Source organism: Nyctereutes procyonoides, unplaced genomic scaffold, assembly GCF_905146905.1.
Source record: "Nyctereutes procyonoides isolate TBG_1078 unplaced genomic scaffold, NYPRO_anot_genome, whole genome shotgun sequence".
Lineage (NCBI taxonomy): Eukaryota > Metazoa > Chordata > Mammalia > Carnivora > Canidae > Nyctereutes > Nyctereutes procyonoides.
In genome coordinates, this window is record NW_026575122.1 from 21738318 (window position 1) to 21761019 (window position 22702).

The 22702-nt window shown below is 45.2% G+C and overlaps 1 protein-coding gene across 1 annotated transcript in view; it reads left to right on the forward strand.

Moving 5' to 3' along the window:
- The window catches only part of LOC129516896 (putative tetratricopeptide repeat protein 41), a 39968-nt gene continuing 17266 nt past the window's right edge, over window positions 1-22702 (forward strand). The window contains 5 exon segments of the mRNA XM_055336451.1: window positions 1-799; window positions 5407-5588; window positions 9110-9332; window positions 18565-18725; window positions 21152-21593. Coding sequence (XP_055192426.1) covers window positions 1-799; window positions 5407-5588; window positions 9110-9332; window positions 18565-18725; window positions 21152-21593 — 1807 coding nt within the window.

A 22702-nucleotide genomic window follows, 5' to 3' on the forward strand; every position in this document is an offset into this window, starting at 1 on the left:
ATGTCATCCCCTGAGCAAAGTGAAATAAGCCCAAAGGCAAATGTAGACAGGCATACCCAATTTGTCTTAAAGTGCCGGAAACCCATTCAGCCTTACATCTGCTCAACTCTGAAGGATTTTCAAGAAGAGAGAGACTTTTTGGCCAACTACATCTTCCCTCAACTTAATGAACTCTGCAGTGTCCGGGGCACTTATTTCAAAGCTGGAGACCTCAGGTGGTCAGGGTTAAAGGCCTCACCACCCTTGCCCTCCAGCCTGTTTAGACAGCATTCTTGTCTCCACTCCCAGAACCTGAAGCTCTGTCTTGACTATGTGAATAGCTGCTTCCCCTTTTTCATCGGCATGTTGGGTCAGACATACGGGGACTTTGTCCCTGACCACGTGCTTTTAATGATCTCCAAAGTGACAGACTTGTCCAGTTTATCCACCGTAGAGCAGAATCTCTATGTTGCTGCAAAAAATGGTTACTCTTGGGTCCTGGAGAATCCCAACTACAGTTTGACAGAGTTTGAGATCATCCAAGCAGCATTTCGGAATGAATCTCAGTTTCAGTATTTTTACTTTAGGAGTGGAAGCACGCTGCTGAAGATTTTAGATGAGGAAAAGGAGAGGCTGTCCTCAGGCTCTCTGAATGACGAAGAAAAATTAAAGATTGAAAAGCTGAAGGCCAAGATTATTAGTAAAGGCTTCCCTGTTCGATTTTATAAAGATCTCCATGAGTTGGGTGAGCTGGTTTTTAAGGACTGGTCAGTTGTGATAGCACAACTTTACCCAGACACATTAATGATTGAAAATATAGGTAAGTAACTGTGGAGATAGTCTGTATCAACATAAAGTCAATATGTTTTCCATGTCTTCCTTGTAAGAGGGCTTTTTAAACGATTGAGAATATTCTCTAAGCATTTAAAATTGTTAGCATACATCTGTAATGTGCATTTCTTCATTTGAAAATTTCTGAAACTGGAAATACAAGTAAAAATAAGGGTTATGGAAGATTATTTAGGAAGTTCAGGAGCTGAGAAAAGGCCTAAAATATCCAGCAGTTAATGTGGTAGCTCTAGCGTAGAGCTTCTCAACCAGGGCCAGTTGTCCCCCCACCGGGCATTGGGCCTACTCTGAAGACATTTTTTTTAAAAGGTTTTCATTTATTTATTCGTAGAGACACAGAGAGAGAGAGAGGCAGAGACACAGGCAGAGGGAGAAGCAGGCACCATGCAGAGAGCCCGACGTGGGACTCGATCCAGGGTCTCCAGGATCACGCCCTGGGCTGCAGGCGGTGCTAAACCGCTGCACCACCATGGCTGCCCTGAAGACATTTTTTTTTTTTAAAGGTTTGTTTGTTTATTCATGAGAGACACACAGAGAGGCAGAGACATAGGCAGAGGGAGAAGCAGGCTCCCTGTGGGGAGCCTGATGTGGGACTCGATCTCAGGATCCTGAGGTCACAACCTGAGCCAAAGGCAGACACTCAACTACTGAGCCATCCAGCCATCCTGTCTGAAGATGTTTTGGTGTCAGAATTAGGGTAGTGCTCCTGGCATCTTAATGGGTGGAGGTCAGGAATACTGCTTGACATCTTGCAGAGCAAAAGACAGCCCCCATAATAAGGAGTTTCCAACCAAAATGTCAATAATGCCAAGGTTGAGAAACCCTGATCTAAGGGATCCCTGGGTGGCGCAGTGGTTTGGCGCCTGCCTTTGGCCCAGGGCACGATCCTGGAGACCCGGGATCGAATCCCACGTCGGGCTCCCGGTGCATGGAGCCTGCTTCTCCCTCTGCCTGTGTCTCTGCCTCTCTCTCTCTCTCTCTGACTATCATAAATAAATAAATAAATAAAATATTTAAAAAAAAAAAAAAAGAAAAAAAAGAAACCCTGATCTAAAGGAAAGGGAATTTTTATTAATTTTTGAGTGATTTTTGCATGTTTTTACATTTAATCTTCAAGGTTTATCCCTGCAGGGTTGGTACTATAATTCTGTTTTACAGATGAGCAAATGAAAACTGCTGTATAGCAGTTAAGTGACTTATCTAATGTCACATCATTAGTGAGGGATCATTCCAGATTTTGAATCCAGGTCATTTGGACTCCAAAATCCATGCTTATGTTCTTTCACCCTTACTACTCAGTAATCTGTGGACCAGTCACCTCAACATTATCTAGGACCTTGTTAGAAAGGCATTCCAGATCTACTGAATAAGAGTTTACATTTGAATAAGATGACCAGGTGGGTTGCATACACATTAAAGTCTGAGAAGCACAGCTTGCCATTCTGCCTCTAAATGTCTAAAGACATTAGACTTCTAAATGATTACATTTATTTTTGAGAATAGCATCTCATAGACACATATAGAATAAAAGGGCAGAACAATATTAGAGTATGGCAGAGATTTTTCACCTAGACAGACTTTGGGAGAGATCCTTGATGCCCTTAAAATTATATAAAAAATAGAATGTTTACATGCATATCAGTGTTGGGGGCAGTAGGAAGATGGCCTGTGTCTTTGATCATATTCTCAAAAGGTTCAATGACCCAAAAAAGGTTATGAATTATTCTTGTAAGGGCCCAATTAATGTGAGATTGCAAAGTGATGGCAGGTGGTGCATTCCCACCTGCTTTCAGGGGTCAGGCAAGCAATAGTCCTTATCAAGGGAGTGGATGGATCTATGTGGAACTGAACGAGAAAGAGTTGACTCACCTAAACTCATTTGAATGCAGTGTTGGTGGGGAGGGAGGTGGGTGATAAAATCCTACTAGTGCTGCTCAACTCTCCCTACAAGCCAAATCATTTTGGAGTCCTAGAAAAGACTATTGTGTCAATCATAATTCTTTGGGTTGGGAGGTGACTCAACCTGGCTTTAACAAAAAGGGCATTTATTAGCTTCTATAACTTTAAAGCTCAGGATTAGGTCTGGTTCAGCTCAGGCTTCAACCAGTGGCTCAGTTGACGTTATCTGCCCTGGTTTCTTACTATTTCTCAGCATGGATCTGCTGTCTTGATATTGATTCAATTCCTTGGCTCCTCCATCATGGAAGGTAGGTGGCTGTAGTAGCTCCAAGTTCAAGTCAAGCAGAAGTGGCTCAAAATCCTAGCACTGAGTCTTTCTGTCTCTGATTAGCCTGACTGGAACCATAAGCTTATATCTGACTTAATCACTGGTGCCACTGGGTGTTATGCTACATGTTGGCAAATTGAACTCCAAAAAATAAATAATTAAAAAAAAATCACTGGTGCCAAAAGAATGTGATGCTCTGATTGGCTAATCCTGGGTCATATGCCATGTTTGGAGCTGGAGGTGGAGTCAGACCCACTGGAATAACATGAACTGAGTGTTGAGACAGGGTGGGATATTGGGTGATAATCTGGGGCTGTTACTGAAACCAGAGTAGGGTGATGGGTGTTGAGTGCCCAAAAATATCCTGAATATTTACTACAAGGTTGGAGTTTTAGGTTGTCTAAGAACACGCATGTTCTCAGATCTCAGATTTACAGTTGCCAGCTGGGTGTGACCTTGAGCAAATGATGATCCTGGTAAGCCTTAGTTTCTTCTTCTATATAACAGGTTAACATTAACCATCTTGAGAATAATTGTGTAGAATACCTAAAAACAAAGCTTGTCACATGTTAGGCACAGAGTAAATAGCTGATGAGAATGAATAACAACAAATTAGTCCTGGAAGAACATATGCATTTGGCTAAAGCTTGAAATATGGTTAATAGTGATATTCTGTGATATTCAATCCAAATTGCATATATAGATTAATATTTCCTACTGTGTTCAAGAACCTAGCCTATTTGTATATTTGGACTAGAGACAGGATGCTTCTCCATAATATTCTCCTTAGCCTTTGATTTTAGTTATTATTGAAAAATAGACTTTAGTTTTGAATGTATGATATGTAGATCAAATGTGTGGATTAGAAGTTACAGTATGGATGAATTATAAAAAAGGCTTTAATACCCTCCAGAACTGGAGGGTATTATGCTGAGTGAAGTAAGTCAATCGGAGAAGGACAAACATTATATGGTCTCATTCATTTGGGGAATATAAAAAATAGTGAAAGGGATTATAGGGGAAAGGAGAGAAAATTAGTGGGAAATATCAGAGAGGGTGACAAAACATGAGAGACTCCTAACTCTGGGAAACGAACAAGGGGTAGTAGAAGGGGAGGTGGGGTGGGCAGGGGGATGGGGTGACTGGGTGACGGGCAATGAGGGGGGCACTTGACAGGATGAGCACTGGGTGTTATACTATATGTTGGCAAATTGAACTCCAATAAAAAATATACAAAAATAAAAAAGGCTTTAGAAAGACTTGCTATATTATTTTTTTTTGTATCTTTGATACCCTTTAATCACTCAGGTGGTTCCAAAATCTGATGGGGGTTGGGGGTGGGTAGCAAAAGGCCATTTGGGAAGCCAGTGGGTGTTGTAAGGTGATGTAGAGCTATTGGTTCATACTCTTAACTCTTAGAAACACTTCTGAGGTCCTTGGAGATCCTTGAGATTAGTGGGTGAGGTTCAGGTTTACCTCAAGCGACTCATTAGACTGTGGGGTCATTCCCAATTCTATCTAAGATCTTGAAATTTGAAGCTGACTTTGGCCAGACTGTAGGTCATCCAGGTCTGCTTGGCTCTAACCGGAACCACAGGGCAGCCCAGTTAATATGGAAGTACAAGGTAAGTATTCGGTGAATCTACTAGGTTAATCTACCTGGCATTCATTTTCATGCCTCCATCCTTTAAAACAAAAGCAAAAGCCAAACCTTGGGGGATCTAAGTGTCTTTAGGGACAGAAGGACCTTTTGGCAGTCCAGAACTCCTTGACTTCAATTAAACTATGAGTTTAGAATTAAAGTAAATTGAAACTAGGAGGAATTGCTCAAAGATCCAAGTGTCTGGTTCTGCCCCTTATTTTACCAGAGAGTTTAAGGGGCTTGCCCAGTGGCAGAGCTACATCTGTACCCACCATTGTCATTGTATTAGGGCATCTTGTCCAAAAATATACCCTGTTCTCCCAGCCTCAGCTATGGATAGACATATACACATTTGCCACAAGATTGAATTAGGTCACTTAATACTTAGATAACAACATAAAAAGATGCGTGGATGTATGTAGCAAATTCAGTTTTTAAATTTTATTTTTTTTGCCCTTGTTATTCTGAGGTCAGGATATAACTTGCAATCCTAAGTAGGATCTCATATACAAAGAGCTTTAGAAAGATTAAATGGCTTGTCTGTTGTCTGCTTTCATTATGCAATGGGCTATGAAATATGGTGCCAACATAGAAAGAAGAGGATATGGTTACAGAAGGGGAGATACTTCCTGGGCATTTATAATAACCATATGTAATGGAAAATGTGAAACCAATCTAAGGTACTAAAACTTACTTTTTGTGCACAAAGACTATAAGCACAACTTTGAATGTTACCATCATGAAGACTTTACTGAGAAGTGGAAGCAAGTGTTTGTTATTTCCAAGGAATCAAACAGAACCTTCGAAGTCTTGGAAAGATTTGCCTTAGAGGATGTGGAAGTTGAATTTAGCAATTCTGTGGCAGGTTCCAGTTTAGATTCTATTCTCAGGTAAGATGTCAAGAAATCTCAAGCCTTTCCATTAGGCTTGAGCAAAACAGCCTGACTTTAGTGACTATGATCCCTCAAATTTCAGCTGTTGTCCCCCACCCCCCCTTTCCTGTGCCCATCCTTTCTTGCACTAGAGAGGCCCCATAGAAGCACCCTTAGGTTGGAATTTCCTTATGGGTATCACTCTGCATTTGCAAAGTTTTCCTGGCAAGTTCACTTCCTTTCTTCCAGTCTCCTCAAGAAGATGATAAACTCCCCTGCCACTATAGGTCTAAGTCGATCCAAGTAATTCCTGACAGTGATGGAATGACTTTAAGGAGAAGAAATTAGATCAGGAACTATGAATAATGCATCTGTACAGTGTTGTGTATTTTTATAAGGAGCTTCCACATACATCATCAGTTCATTATTAATGACATTAAGATGTTCAGCTAACACTCATTGAATGTCTACTCCATGGAAATGAGATCGCCAAGGCAAGTGAGGGTCCAAGAACAGATTTTATTGCAGGCACCCTCGGGCGAGGTTCCACGACTCATGGGGGAAAGAGTGAGTCGGGGAAGTCGCGCCAAGACAAGGTGCTAGGGGGTTTACATAACGTTGTAAGGTAGAACGGTTTCCTATTGGTTGGCTCATATGCAAAGGAAGGATTGCAATCCAACCAGTCAGAGTGACCCTCACTATGCAAAGGAAGGATTGTAGTTCGGCCAAAGGTGACTTCCTCCTCTGGGGTTTGAAGGGCATTGGGTTCAGTTGGGGAAGTCCAAAGGGGAGGTGTAAGGGTCTGCGTCAAGCTGTCAGCAGGTCATTAGTCCATTGGCGTCCTAAGTGGAGGAGGTGACAGGAACCTCAGCCATTTTGGGGTATCCGCCATCTTGAGGAGTTTCCTTTCCCGCCTGGCCCCAACACTCCAGGCCACATTATTATTTGTGTTTATGTAGGGCACTGAATTATCTTACCCAACATATGCACTCCCTCTTTGTTTTATCCATTGTCCTCCCCTTAAAATCCCTTTCTCCCTCCCCAAGGGGCATGGTGGTGGCACACTCTGTTCACCAGCCACAGGCAGGAAAAGGCTGGGACATGAAGTGTGACCAGGGTTGTCTACAGTGTCCTTCTCAGTCTCATCTTTAGACATTGGGAGATTTTGGAGATAGTTTCCCTTCTTCCAGCATTGTCGTCCTCTTCTTACCACTGATCTCATTTGTTCCGTGAGTTTCATATTTTGAAAAGAAACCCACCACGTGGCTGGGATGCCCAGCTCCTCCACCCCACCTCACCATCCCCCACCCCAGGCTCTGCACCCACCATCTTAGCCTTGTGAGGTACAGGCAGCACCAACATTTTTGTGGTTCCAGGAACTCGTGCCAAGAGGAAGACAAGTGACTTGGTTAATACAACATGGAGCTCAGGCAAGGTTTTAAAAACTTAACAGGGGTTTGAATATGTAGCTCATGTGTTAAAAACATCTTCGACTTGAATACCCAAATCCATAGAGATGAAAAGCAGGTTAGTGGCTGCCAGGGTAAGAGAAGAGGAGAAACAGGAGATGATTCCCAGTGGGTCTGGGGGTTCTTTTTGGGGTGCTGAAAATTTAGCGGTGATAACTCATACAACCGTGTGAATACAGTGAAAACCGCTGAATTGTACACCGTGAGACGGTGAGGTTCTGGTCCATGAACTATTTCTCACTTAGGTTATCATTTTGAGTATTTCAGAGTAGATGAGAAATCTGATAATTTTTGTTGCAATGAAAGGAGCCCACTGTGCCCGATTAGATACAATGGTGAAACAAGTCCTTTGAAAGTAGCTGTGTGGAAGCAGGACTTTGCATTTGGAAACAATGCTTTGTACTGTAAGTTCCCGAATCACACATACGGTAACAGAAAGGTAACAGAAAGGGATGTTCGGTTGGAGTTTCAAAGTGTTGTCTTAACTGACCGTGTAGAGCAGTTGTAGAGCAGTTGCGCCAGGTTGCTTTGCCAGGTTTTCGTTTTGTTTGTTCCTAAGAAGCAAGCATTCAGACCCTGGCCTCATTGTGGGGATGCATTCTGTTTGTATTTTTCCTTCATTGGTTTTGTCTGCTCAGTGCCAAGGAGTGTTCTGGAACCAGGGGCCATAGCAGCCAAACCAGCAGACAGAGCCCTGTGCGTCCACGGCGCTTACTTCACCCACGTGGTAGACACGCAAAGTACATGACAGCTTGGATGCCTTAGTGCTTTGGGCAGATAGGAGACCTTGAGAGGAATACAAGGTGCGAGGTGGCGCACGGCTGACTAGTGGCAGCCCTTGGGGAGCAGGCTACGCAGACGGGGAGCGGACGAGCATTCCTGATGGAAGGAACAGCAAACTCGGAGGTCCTGGGCTGGAGCAATGTGGGGCGGTTAGACAGCCCGCACCCAGGGAGACAGGACCGCAGGGAGGATAGGGGGCGTGAGGTGGACCTGTCACAGATTGGGGGGTCTTGTCTGTTTTCACGGGTCATTGTCAGGACTGGGGCTTTGCCTCTGTTTAGCACAGAGTCTGCCCTTCAGATGTGACGACCAAGTAACGAGAACACTAGCACACTGACTCCTGAGTCCTGATAATGCAGGCGGAATACTTAGGGAACAATTTCTATTTAATGATCCTAACCTGTTTTAGGTCCTGTTTTAAAGGCTCTGCAGACTGATCCTCTTGCTCCGCTGAACCCAGCTGTCAGGCTTATTTATCTGATTTCGTTCAGTCAGTCAGCAGTTAATGACTGGCACTGTGCCAGTCACGAGTTCCCCAGACACGAGCTGGATAGGCCCGGTGACCTGCATCCATAAACGGTCACCGGATGCGGACTTGTTACATCATCAACATGTAAGGAACAGGGCAGGAGCCTACATGTTCTGATATGGGGGGACCTGGGAATCCTCTGCATCCGGGGAAGTTCTGCAGCATGAGAGTTGAACAGTGGGACCAGTCACACTGTGCTCATGTCGGTCACAGAGGCGCTGCGGGAGCCTGGGCCGAAACACCTGGTAGAGGAGCAGGCTTCCTCGTTCGGAGGCACCAACCATCCTGGCAGTTTCCAGAGTCATGGTAACCGGGACCATGGGAGTCCTTGGCATATGAATGCTCCTATGTTTCAGCCTCTCCTGATACGATGCTGTCCGGAGGACTCACGTGGTGCTGGTGGCTGTGGCCCTGGGAGGGACAAACAGCAGATTCAAGGGCAGTGGATGGATGTGTTTGGGTCTCCCTCCCTAGGCCTCTGGGCAGGGTGGGCCCTGGGTGTACCCCAGGTTGGTACCAACAACCCTAGGGTCTGTGTAACTGGGAGGGCCTTCTAAGGCTACCATCTCTTGACTGTTTTAATTCTACATAGGACAGAGCTAAAGCCCAGAGGGCAGATAACTTACTTGGAGCCAAATAAGGCCAAAGTTGAGACTAGAATTTCCTATCTCTTGGTGAGAGTTGCAGGAAAATTTCTTCTCCCCTGCTCCCTCCTTCCCTTCCTTTGTATATATTCTTGGCTATATTTTACCCCTTTATTATTTCAGAATAAATCCTGTTCCAGTTTACAAGTCCATTTTGCTCTTGTCTGGAGAACGTGGTTGTGGGAAGTCTACTCTGATCGCCAACTGGGTGAATTATTTCAAAAAGAAATATCCCAGCATCTTGATGATCCCTCATTTTGTGGGCAATACTTGTGAAAGCAGTGACATCATGTCTGTGATACATTATTTCATCACAGAGTTACGGTACAAAAACTATGGTACTGGAATCAAGCTTTAACTTTGGAAAATTTGTGTTAGAGATTATATATCCTGTCTTGCTGTTTCTGTGGCTGTTTTCCTCCTGTTGCACTGTAAACCCTGTCCTGTCTCACCAACATGATCTACCCACTGCTTCCCCTCACGGAATTAAATTTCCTTCCTTCTTTTCTTACTTTCTTCTTTCACCGAATATTAATTGAGTGCCTTTATGTGCCAGGGCACTAGCAGTGAGGGTACAAGCATGAACAAAGTGGACAAAAGTCCTTACCCTTACCGTGTGTTTATGTTACTGGAGTGAGGGAAACAAAGAGTTAACCAACTAAAAACGTTGGATGGTAAGTTCTATGAAGAAAAATAAAACAGAACATGAAGGGAGGCAGGGTGTAGTGTATGTCAGAGCTGTTAGGATCTGCAAAGTGGTCTGGGAAAGCCTCGCTGTGAAAGGGACATTTGAATACCTATCTGAAGGAGGGAGCCGAGCTGGTATTGCAGGGACAGCATTCCAGTCAAAGGAAAGAAGGGCCAGGCCTCCAACTGTTGCTCCTATTTGATCCTGTAACTATTTACTGAGCGTGTTCATTTGCTCACTTGCTCATTCATTCACTCATTATTGAATATTTATTGGTTGCTTATCGTGCCCTAGGCACTTCCTTGGGTTCTAGGGATGTACACGTCAGGCAAATAGGGTCATGGCTCTCACAGATGTGATGTTCTAGTTGAGAATGGCAGACAACAAATAAATGAGAAACAAACAGTGATAAATGCCATGCAGAGTGCTGTGATAAGGTGACAGGGTGCTAGTTAGGTTGAGTGGCCAGGGGCCGTGTCTCTGTGCAAGAGGAACTCTAGCTGTGGTGACAAATAAGTCTCATATCAGTGGCTTCTCACATGAAGTCTATTTCTCACTCATGGACCAGCCCAGTAAGGGGTTCCTCATCAGTCACAAGTGGCTTTCTTCCATGTGGTGATGTGGGGACACAGGCCTTTTGCATCTTGAGGCTTAAAGCCCTGGGGCTCCAGAGTCCTCCGCCTTTGGCTGGAGGAAGAGGAAAAAGAGTGGAAGAGGCACAGCTGTTCCTTTGACGCCTAGGCCTGGCAGTGATCCAGATCGTTCCCACTGCCATTCTTTTGGCGAGGACTTGGCCACCCTGGGCCCACATGGCCACCCTTGGAGTCGAGGGAGGACAGAACGCCACAGCCCGGGACAGGGAGGATGGACTTCTGCAGGACAGGCAGCTATCTCTGCTGTACGCTGTGGAGATGGCACAGGCAGTGAGGGGTTAGAACCTTCCAGGCAGAAGGAATAGTTAAGGTAATGTGGGTCCTATGGAGATAAAGTTGAGTTAGAAAGGGAAAGCAGGCCCGTATGGCCAGACGGGGGTCGGGGTGGGGGGGATGTGGGGGCATCAGACCTGATGGGAGGAGGGGAAGGTCGGTACCAGCACCGCAGGTCTGGGTCTTGTTTCAGAGTGTTAGGTTCACACTCTATTGAATGCAGAGGGAGGCTGTGGAGGGGCATCACCAGGGGAGTGGCGTGCTTCCATTGATACTCTGGAAAGATTAAGATCAGCCTAATGGATGTGGGGGAGCAAGGACGGAGGCAGGACGCTGGTTGGAGGACACTGCTGTGGTCCAGGCAGTCACGATGCGGGGGAAACAGAGCGCAGAAGGAGGAGGGCCGGTGGGCCGAGCACCTCCTGGGGAGCTGAATGTGGGGCTCAAAACACGGAGGAGCTGGGCACAGCCTGGGTGGTGAGGGGCCCCATGAGATGCAGTGGAGTACACGGGGAGAGGGCAGCAGGTTGTGAGCGGACCGGAAGGCTGCCGCTTTGGGTGAAGGATCTTCAGGGTACAAGGTGTACATGGGGACAAGGGCCGCTGTGTGGGCTCCGCCTCTGTGCTAGGAGCCACCAGGAGCCTGGCTCTACTTATTAGCTGTGGAGCTTCCTTGAGTTGTTTGAGTTCTGCAGCTCAGTGTGCCTGCTTTGCAAATGTGGATAAGAAAGGAAATGTCTTCAGGCAGTGCAGGAGATGATCACTAAGGTGAGGTATGAATAAATAAAGACCTGTTGCAGTGCTTGGCGTATAGTAAGCCCTAATTAATATCAGCTGTTATTATAATTGGGAGTGTGTTGTGTATTTGCATGTCTGGCTGCTTTTGGGAACTTGTCCCTTCTCATGTGGGCTTGGGCCCAAGCATGCTTTTGGGTATTGAGTGGGGATATGAGACCCCGAATGAGTTTTGATGGACGTGCATCATCTTTATAGGATGGTACAGATATTTGAGCTCCTGTGTGTATGTGTGCGCGCGCTCCTGTGCATGTCTGTAACCAGGGTGAACACGTGGGCATGAGTTCTCTGCGGTACCATTTCTCAGGTGCATAAAGTGGTAAAATCAAAATCAGGAGCAGCAGGTGTGACTGGTTCTGAAGAACAACCACGGATCTGACTCAGCCACAGCCAAGGGACTTGGGTCTGGCTGGGCTGAGGAAAGGAACTCAACCCGAACGTGCCCAATTATGACTTTATTCCCAAAGTGAATTGTGATTTTTATTTATTTATTAAAGATTTTATTTGTTTATTCATGAGAGACAGAGAAAGGCAGAGACACAGGCAGAGGGAGAAGCAGGCTCCATGCAGGGAGCCCGATGCGGAACTCGATCCCAAGACCCCAGGATCACCACCTGAGCTGAAGGCGGCATAAACCGCTGAGCCACCCAGGCTGCCCATGAATTGTGATTTTAATGACTGTTTTTAGGTGCTGAAAGCTCCTAATCAAAACAGCTGCTGTCTTTGAAACACATCTTGAGATTGGCAAAGTAGAATAAAATCAGGGACAGCCTGTCCATAGCAGACAGCTTGTGTCCCTGAAGGAAGACCCCAAGGGAAAAGGCTGTGGTTCAGCTCTCAGCCCACCTGCACGGTCCAGTCCCGCCCTGCTGCTTGCTAGCTGTGTGCTCTGGGCCCTTGGCTGTCAGCAGGGGTGAGCCTATCGGCCTGGACATAAAGTTGCGAGGGGATGAGCAGAAACTACAGGGAAAAGGACTTACAAGAGTTCCTGGCCACAGTTGTTAGTGTTACTGTTGTCCCGATTATTATTAGGATTATTCCTTACTGAGCTAGAGAAACAGGCAGAGAGCGGGGACTGCTGAGGGAAACCAGAGGCTCTATTCATTCACTAGACTAAAGGAGGAGGTGGCAAAGCCGCAGCCTGGGAGGAAGCGGAGGGGAGCCGGCCCCGCGCGGCCTGGGGGAGGGAGCTGGGTACCCCTCACCCCGGTTGGGGTGGGGGTGAGCGAAGGAGGGGCTGCAGCGGCGGTGGGGGCGCAGCCGGGCGGGAGGTCAGGGCGCGGAGCACGTGCAGCTCGGTTGGTGACAGGGGTAGGGGGGGCTCCCTGCCTCCCTCCCTGCGCGCTCAGCCTTGCGCAGCCCCGGCTCCTGCGGGTCCCCCCGCCCAGGGACAGCAAGACGCGCCCCCGTCGGCGTCGGCGCCCCTGCTGCCAGGTTAAGGGGCCGCCGCAGGTGCCCGCGGGTTCAGCGCCCCGGCCGCTGGTGCTGGTGCCCGTCGGTGACCTGCCGCCGACCACGCATCCCGGTGCTCCCCCGGCCCGTGGCCCCGGCAGGACAAGGTGCGGCTGCCGGCCTGCGGGGCTTGCTCAGCACTGCCGCGGGCGCCGTGGACAGAGGGCGCGGGACGCTGGCTCGCACCGCCGCGCGTGCAGAGCAGGGCTCGGCCTCAGGTGTCCGCGGAGCTCCCGGCCCGGCCTACTGTGGCCGGGTCTTGTGTCCTCGAACCCACAGAGGGACGTCCTGCTCTTTAGGATATCTATTAGGGTCCCCTCCTGGCACCAGCCACCAGGAGAGTCTGCGCCCCAGTCTGTGATGTGGAATGGGCGAAAGTGCCCGCGGGACTCCCTGGCAGGCTGCAGGGCTTGGGGAGCCCCGCGCCCGCCGTGGGCTTGGCTGACTGCTCAGGGGTCTCCACCCCGACCCGACCCGCCGCACCACGGGTTGTCCCCCCCCCCCCCCCCCCCCCCGCCCCGTACCACTCCCATCCCGACCCGCGCTCCGTCCCCCAACAGCCAGTCACTTCTGTCCTTGTCTGTCTGCTCCTGTCCCCTTCTACTGGAATGCCCCTCCCTTTCCTCAGGTCAGTGAATACCTTCTCATCCCCCCCCCCAACCTTTTTTATTTAAGATTTTATTTATTATTCATGAGAGACAGAGAAGCAGAGACAGAAGCAGGCTCCCTGTGGGGAGCTCCATGCGGGACTCGATCCCAGGACCCCCGGGGTCACGCCCTGAACCGAAGGCAGGCGTTCCACCACTGAGCCACCCAGGGACCCCTCCTATCCCTCCTTAAGGCCCTATTTAAAGAGCACCTGTTCTGGGGCACCTGGCTGCCTCAGCCAGTGGAACATGCGATTCTTGATCTAGGGGTCATGGGTTCGAGCCCTACATTGGGTGTAGAGATTACTTACTTACTATAAAATCTTTTTTAAAAGTAGTAAAGAGCACCCTCTCAATAAGAGAGCCTATAGGGTGCCTCTCTCCCTCACCTCCAACTTTGACTAAGTGATGAGGATAGCCCCAGTCTCATTGTTTTCTAGTTTATGTGAGTGTCTCCCTGCAAACACTGTGAGCTTGATGTCCTGGTCCCCCATGACTTATACGTGGTGCTGCCACGATGTTTTACTGTATCCCCCTATAGTCTTGAGAGTGCAGGGAGCCGTGTCAATTCTTTCTTTTTTTCCACTGTGGCACAGAGAGGTTTATTTTTCCAAACAAGACCAAAAGCTTAGCTTAAAAATAATAAACCCAATTATACTCACACACATAAACAACATCAGAAATAACATGTGTTTGAGCCATGTCTATTTTGTTAGTGTCACACTCAGTGCCCGATGCAGAGCCTAATATAGAGGGTTCTAAACAAATCCTTATTGAATAATGAGGTAACACTATGCAAAACTGAAAAAAAAAATTGGTCAATCACTAAATCATTTTGTTACAAAGTGTTTTGAAATTGTATCCATTGACCTTTTTCCTTCTACCCCATTAAATTTACCTATCCTGATTGGATCTTTGAACACTTGGGATGTTACCATTTAAATTAGGCAATGGGGGATCCCTGGGTGGCACAGCGGTTTAGCGCCTGCCTTTGGCCCAGGGCGCGATCCTGGAGACCCGGAATCGAATCCCACGTCAAGCTCCCGGTGCATGGAGCCTGCTTCTCCCTCTGCCTGTGTCTCTGCCTCTCTCTCTCTCTCTGTGACTATCATAACTATCATAAATAAAAATAAAATAAAATAAAATAAAATAAAATAAAATAAAATAAAATAAATAAAATAATAAAATAAAATAAAAAAATAAATTAGGCAATGGGCGGCTGTCATTGAGTAGAGACTGTTTGGCTCTAACACAATAAAGAGACATGTTTAGAATCATTTTCCACTGCTCATGATTCTATCTTCAATATTATTTTGAGGAAAAATAATTCTAATCACCCCAAAGGGAATATTAAAAACACTGAACTAATGCTTTCCTTTGCGTATGCAGATAAAAATCCATTAAATATCTTCCTTGAGGTTTCTTTTTCCCTTTCTTTGCCTGGGATTATTTTTTTGCTGATTTTTATGAGTGACGTTATGCTTTACAATGGTCAGGCTGTGTATATTTTCTGAGGTTCCTTCGCCTTCATTTTGTCAATTAGCCTCTTTTTTTTTTTTTTTTTAAAGATTTTATTTATTCATGTGAGACACACAGAGAGGCAGAGACACAGGCAGAGGGAGAAGCAGGCTCCCTACGGGGAGCCCGATGTGGCACTCGATCCCAGGACCCAGGGATCACGCCCTGAGCCAGGCCTTCCTGTCACTTAGCTTCTATATCAGCTTCATGCAAGAGGTGAGTGGTGCATGTCTTCCACATAGGACTGCTGGTGAACCGTACACATGGGTGGTGACCCACACAGCTTGAAACCTCAAATGGAGTAATCTTTAACTGATGACGTGTTGTTTGCAAAATCAGTGTTTCAAAGCTCCCAATGATCCGTGTTCAAGTTTCTTCACCTTCCTAGGTCTGTTTCCTCACCTACTAAATGAGGGTTTGGCTAGACTATGTGATTTCCAGAATTCTTTCTGCTCTCAACTTCAGTTACTTAGGGCCTGAAGTCTCGATATCGCCTGTACTTTAAAGATTTGAAAAAAAAAAAATGCTCCAAAACCTGAAAGGATGAAGCATTGAGATTAATTGTTCTCTTCCCGTTTTTGAAAAATATTTTTTATTGTGTGACACAAGCACAAACTATCTCTAAGATTTTAATTTTTTAAAAGATTTTATTTATTTATTCATCAGAGATAGAGAGAGACAGGCAGAGACATGGGCAGAGGGAGAAGCAAGCTTCCTGTGGGGAGCCTGATGCGGGACTTGATCCCAGGGTCCCGGGATCACGACCTGAGCCAAAGGCAGATGCTCAACCACTGAGCCACCCAGCGCCCCAAGATTTTAATTTTTTAAAGTAATCTCTATACCCAATGTGGGGCTTGAACTCATGACCCTGAGACCAAGAATTGCACAGTCCATCGCAGAGCCAGCTGGATACCCCTATCTTTTTTGATTCCTTCTCCTTTATTCCTCACATTCATATATAACCTTCAAGTCATTGATTTTATGGTCGTTTGCTGATATAAAAATATCTTTAAAAATCAATATGTCGAATTTTATGATAAATAAATCCTGGGGATGTCTTGTATAGGATGGTGACCTTAGTTAACAATACTGTATTGTATATTTGAAAGTGGCTAAGAGTACATCTTAAGAGTTCTTATCACAAGAAAAAAAATTGTTTGATTCTTTTAAAAAATATTTTAAGTAAGCTCCATGCCCAACATTGGGTTTGAACTCACAATCCTGAAATTAAGAGTTGCATGCTCTACGACTGAGCCAGCCAGGCACCCCGAAAAAAATGTTTCTGTATCTGTGTGGTGATGGATGCTAACTAGACTTACAGTGGTGATCATTTAGTAGTGTGTACAAATATCAAATCATTATGTTGTATGCCTGAAACTAATTTATAACTCAATAAAAAGAAAACCAGTGCTACCCTCTACTATAATGTAAAAGAGAAAGATAAAGTAATTTATTATAAAATAATATGTATTTCAATATATAAATGCTCAAACATAATTCCAATAGAGGCCCCAGAAGAGTAGACAGGTGCCTGCCTCTATACAGAAAATGACCACAAAAGCAGTAGCTGTCCATGCAGACTGGCGTGGCCATATATTCAAGGTTCAAACATCACGAACAATATTCCTGCCAGGGTTGTGATTTCCCGAAGTGGTGAACAAATCTTGGTCTCATTTCAGACGAAGCAACATATAATCTTCCATCACTTTATATGGTAGCTGTATTCCTAGGAAATTTAATGTGTTTTAAATCTGTGCAAATTACTTTGTGTTTGCATGAAAATGGAGTTGGTTCCTAGGTAACGTAATTAGTAAGATTCCCTCCTTCATGAGTGTCAGACAGACCTTTGAGTCTGGTAGATCCCAGGATGCAGCTTCATTGATTGCCTCCTGTGTTGTAGGACGTCTAGAAACCCTGGACCTCCTCTGTTGAGTTCACTGCTCTAATCAACTTCCTGTTTTTTGAATGTTCATACACTTTCCTACCTCCATACCTTCACCTGTGCCTTGTCCTGGATGGTAACCCTTGCCCTCATCTCTACCTGTGCACGGACATTTCTTTACCGTGATGGCTCTGCATCAAACTCCAGTAAACTTCAGACTCATATTCTGCCTTCAAAGGTGGTTATTTGTGTCTAGAACCCATTTCACTTCCCTTAATTCCTACACTTTATAATATAGACCATTTTATCTCCTCTTGGCTTCTAGCACGGAGCCTTGTATATAACAGGTAACCAGTAAGTAGCTGTTAAGCAGAGTTACTCTCAAAGCTTCTAACAGAATCTAAATGCATCTGAGAGACTAAATCCATTAAAACTTCTTTTCATGACTTGATTTTCTAGATTCTAATGTGCCTAAATTTCTTTTTTTTTATAATTAATTAATTAATTTATTTATGATAGTCACAGCGAGAGAGAGAGAGGCAGAGACACAGGCAGAGGGAGAAGCAGGCTCCATGCATCGGGAGCCCGACGTGGGATTCGATCCCGGGTCGCCAGGATCGCGCCCTGGGCCAAAGGCAGGCGCCAAACCGCTGCACCACCCAGGAATCCCTGTGCCTAAATTTCTATGGGAAACATTGCTTTTGAAAAATAAAAGCAAGGTCAAGGTTGTATGTAGTAAAATGTCCTTAGAATATTAGGTAGTTGAGGGGCACCTGGGTGGCTCAGTCTGTTGAATGTCAGACTCCTGGTTTCTGCTCAGGTTGTGATCTCAGGGTCATGAGATCAAGCCCAGAGTCAGGCTCTGCACTGTGCATGGAGCATGCTTAAGATTCTCTCTCTCTCTCTCTCTCTCTCTCTCTCTCTCTCTCTCTCTCTCACTGCCCCTCCCCCCTGCACACATGTTCTCTCTCTCTCTTGCTCTAAAATTAATAAGTCTTAGGAAGAGTATTAGGTAGCTGATTATAATTTTGGGTTGCTGCTACTATGTCACTTAATGGGAGTTTGAAAGTTGGTCCTTTTATTATATCCTATATATAGCCTTTACTGGCTCTTTACCTAATTCTCCCTGATAATTTCCAGAATCTAAGGTCTTGGGTCCGATATTGTGAGTAGAGTAACTCAGTATTGGTTATGTCAGGTTTAATGTGGGTGAGGAATGAAGAGCCTGGGGGGAGATGATGCATGTGTGCACTGCTGGACCACCCAGGGTGGTAACTGTGGTCCTGAGACAGCTACTTGGTGTAACAGAGCTGCCGAAACTTCACAGACCATGTAGATTGGCTTCTCCTTCTCCCCAACCAACTCTTTGTAACATGATCTATCTTTGCATTTTGGAGAAAGAGAGTAATGCTTTGGATCATACAAAATGTTTTCTATATAAAATCCTGAAAATGTATAGGAGACATCTGGTGGTAAATATCATTATCCCTTTTGGGTTGAATATTTTTAGGCTGCTAATCACACATATACCTATATGTGTCAGCTGTACAGCTGTGAATAGCACTCATTGTTCCCAACCCCTTCCACCTCCCCATCCCATTAACATATTCTAGCAACGATGGAAACATTTTTGCCTAATCTGAGCAAATTCCTATGCTCTAGGTACTCAGCTTGAAACTGATATTCTTAACGAAGACTCAAATGTCTTGGTCTTTTCGCTTCTTGTGGAAGTGTTCATTGCTTCCATCAGTTTAAAGCCATGTATACTTGTCCTAGATGGAATCGAAGAACTGATTGGCATTTATGGGATTTCAGGACAGAAGGTAATCTCTTTTTAAAATAATACCTATTTTACTGCTGTTTTATAAAAAAAACCCATAATTTAGAATGTATGTAACATCTTTCCATTATGATGCATATCTGTAGCCATAGCCAGCATGGCTTATAGTCACTGCTCTATGTTTTATTGAACAAATCCTTCTGTGGGGACACCTACAGCGGGTCGGGTGCCCTTCTAGGAAGTTGGGGAATATTGATGCATGTAATTCTCTGAAGAACCCTATGAAAGAGAGACCGTGATCATCATCCCTGTTTACACAGAGGGGGCTGAGTGTGGAGATGTTAGGCGACTTACAGAACATCTGAAGATGATGATAGACTTGACATTCAGATGTGGGTAGTCTGGTTCTAGACACTATGGCCTTTACTCCAGCCTGGTTCTGCTTCCCTCCCTATTTTATGCTTTGCTCAAGCATTTATTGAGCCCCTAGTATTTTCTTACTTTGTATATTTTGATTTGCCTCATCTACACTGATTTTGCACCTACCAAACTAGTTGCTCTTTGATCCTGCTTGAGGCTATATTGGATCAATGGAACCTCCAATACAACTTAGTATCAGTCATTACTTTGTGAAGCATTCCCTCTAAAACTTAAAAGCACATGTAATTATAAATTATGTAAGTCATCTATGTTTCTCATAAAGAAAATGATAAAGAAGAAGGAAAAAAATTTGGTATACTCATAGTCTCACCACTGTTCACCATTTTAGAGTCTAGCCTTTTTTCTATGGATATTTATATATGCTCATTGATGCTTATGTAAGTAAGTCACATGCCGTATTGTTTTATAACCTGCTTTTTAACTTAATACACAGCAAGCACCATAAATTCAACAATTGTTGACCACTCATTATGGGAAAAGCATGTAAGCAAAGTCAGACATGGTCCGGCAAACAGAGCTTTCACTCTAGCAGGGGATGGCAGCTGTTAATGAGGCTATTACACAATAAGCATAAAATTGCAGCTGTGACAAGTGCTACCAAGGATCAGTATGTAGTTTGGTGAGAGCCTCTAATGAAGAGATTTGGACTTTGGAGGAGGCTCCCTGGAAGAAGGACTCCAGGCAGAGCACTGCATGGGGAGGAGGGACTGTCCAGGCTGTTACCTACACCCGTAGAGTGCAGTGGTTCAGAGCCTGCCTGGGGAGCCAGACCCTTGGTGTCAATCCAGGCTCCGCTGCTTGCTATCAGAATGGATTAGATATGATGATTAGCCCCTCCTCTGCCTTTCTAGAGTATGTATGAAGTAGAGAATGTAGAATCTAGAGGGTTGTGCAGAGGACTGAGTGACGATATGGAGAAGCCAGTACCATTGAAAGAATACATTATAACTTACATTTCCCAAGAGAAGGAGACATGCCATGTCATACAGGGCCCCAGGGGGAAGTATTGGATAGCCAAGAGGCAGGAGACAAGAGCCAAGAGAAGGCCAAGGCCAAAGCCTTCATGGGGTCTCCCATGGGAAAGGCAGAGTAAACCATTCAGGATTGACTCGTTTGTATAATTCTGGCAGCTGTAGTGGCAGAGGGGCTGTCCCTGGTTGTCTGGTCACCCAGCCCTGGCCTGATATGGGTCGGAGTGGATGAGAGTCAGGTGGGAGTGTGGCCTTGGATTGGCTGCTCTGCACGGGACAGGCACGTTCCAATAAGCTGTCCACCGCCCCCAGGAATTAACGTGTCTCAGGAAGAGCAATGTCTCCGGGGTCTGTAAGGCTCCTGAGAGATGTCAAACTATCAGAAGACACACAAAATAGAAATCTCTAACTAGAACAGCTAGTACCTGAAGGCATACCCAACACAGGGCCTGGCTCGGAGTAAGCAGTAAGCATTTGATAGTTGCTCTTTTGATTATTATAATAGTTGATATTATTAATCAAAGAGGGGTGGGAAAGGCTGTTAAAGGAATGTAGAAAGATCTGATTAGGTGTTTATTTCATTCCTAAATAAAGCCATATAACTTATGATAGCATTGCTATGTAGAGCAACTCCTCAGCATAAAACAATATTCTCTTTATCAACCAAATGGTTCAGTTTGCACTCTTAGGTTTCCTTTGGTCATCACTGTAGGTCCTAAGTGATGGGATTTGTCCCATCATTCTTAGGAATTGGGACAAATTCTGATTTGGATTACAAATCAGATTGTATTTGGGATTTGTCTGATTACTTGCTTGCAAGAACCTCTTTTTGGAGGTTGCACATGTACTATCAAATTCATAACAGATGGGTGATGCAGTCAAATATAGTTACGTGGAACGTGCATGGTATTTTCTTATCACTGTATTGCTTATTACCCTTAACCCCAGCCTAGCCCTCACCCTCTACTTACTCCCTATATTCCAGCTTCTCTAAGTTTAAAAACCATCAGAAAAATAGTCTTTAATGATTTCAAATGTTGTTGACTTTCTCCATCAGGCACAGAATTTTTCTTGGCTGCCAGGCTCACTGCCTCCTCATTGCAAATTTATCATGAGCACCGTCTCCTCCAGCCTGTCCTACAAGTCGCTGTGTGCCCGCCTGGATGTGAAGACAGTGGAGCTCCTTAGTGTAGGAGATGAAGAAGTGAAACTAAACATCTTTAGACAGCATCTCTTTGTTCCCAACAAAGACCCCCTCTGACAGAGCAAATACACTTTGAGGAAGAAACCAAACCTGAATCCTTTAAAACTCACAATCCTGGCAAACGAACTGAGAGAATGTAGAATCTACTGAAATGAGTATCAGTGTCTGAAGGAGTACTTGGAGGTGGTCTCCATTCAGGAGCTCTGGGAATTGATTCTGAAACGCTGGATTGAAGACTATAGCTGGACTTTTACGCCAAAAAGGGCCAATTCAGACATGGCGGCTTCAGGAGAAGGTAAGCCTTGGCCAGTATTGACAGCCTGCTGGAGTCCACAGGGAGAAAGATGTATGGTAGACCACCCAGAGGAGGGGGGGGCTTAAGGGTAAGGTTATCAGAGAAAATACAGGATATCCAGCTAAGCTGTGATTTCAGATAAAGAACAAATAATCTTTTAGTGAAAGTATGCCTCAGTTATTGCATGGGAGATACTTATACTAAAAATTAGTTGATAAATAATTTTATTAGAAGTGTATCCCAAATTCTTGCATGGGCTATACTTATACCAAAAATTAATTTGTTGTTTACCTGAAATTCAAATTTAACTGCATACTCTGTGTTTTTATTTGCTAAATCCAACAACCCTGTCTAGGGAGCTCTGTGTTGACTGTAAAGAGAACAGTATGAGGCACATTTTTCAGGGGCCAAGAGATGGACCTTCATTACTTCTTCTTTTTTAAAGTTTTTTTTTTAAAAAGATTTTATTTAAAAAAAAGATTTTATTTATTCATGAGAGATACAGAGAGAGAGGCACAGGCACAGGCGGAGGGAGAAGCAGGCTCCCTGTGGGGAGCCCAATGTGGGACTCGATCCCAGGACCCCAGGATTACGCCCTGAGCCAAAGGCGGACGCTCAACCATTGAGTCCCCCAGGTGCCCCTTTTTAAAAGATTTTATTTATTTATGAGCAAGACAGAGAACGAGAGAGGGGGAGGAACAGAAGGAGAGGGGCCAGCAGACTCTGCACTGGGCCCAGATCCCCACACAGGGCTAGATCTCAAGGCTGAGATCATGACTTGCGCAGGAACCAAGAGTTGGACGCCTAACTGACTGAGCCACCCAGGCGCCCCTGCTTTTATTATTTCTATAACTCAATTCTTTTGAGCCTATAGTTCAAGTGATGGCAGAAGCTAATTCAGTTAATCTAGGTTTATTTCATCAATTTAGCTTGTTTTCAGACAACTCAGGGTGTTTTTCAGGCAAGGGAGGACTTGTGTCCTTCTTGTGTCTCTTCTGGGTTGAGCTCAAATCTAAGGGCCTTGATGTTGGGTGTCCTTGGTTGTCACTGTCCCTGCTGTCTTCCGCCGAGGTGATTATGGCCCCAGATGGTCCACAAATACGATATGC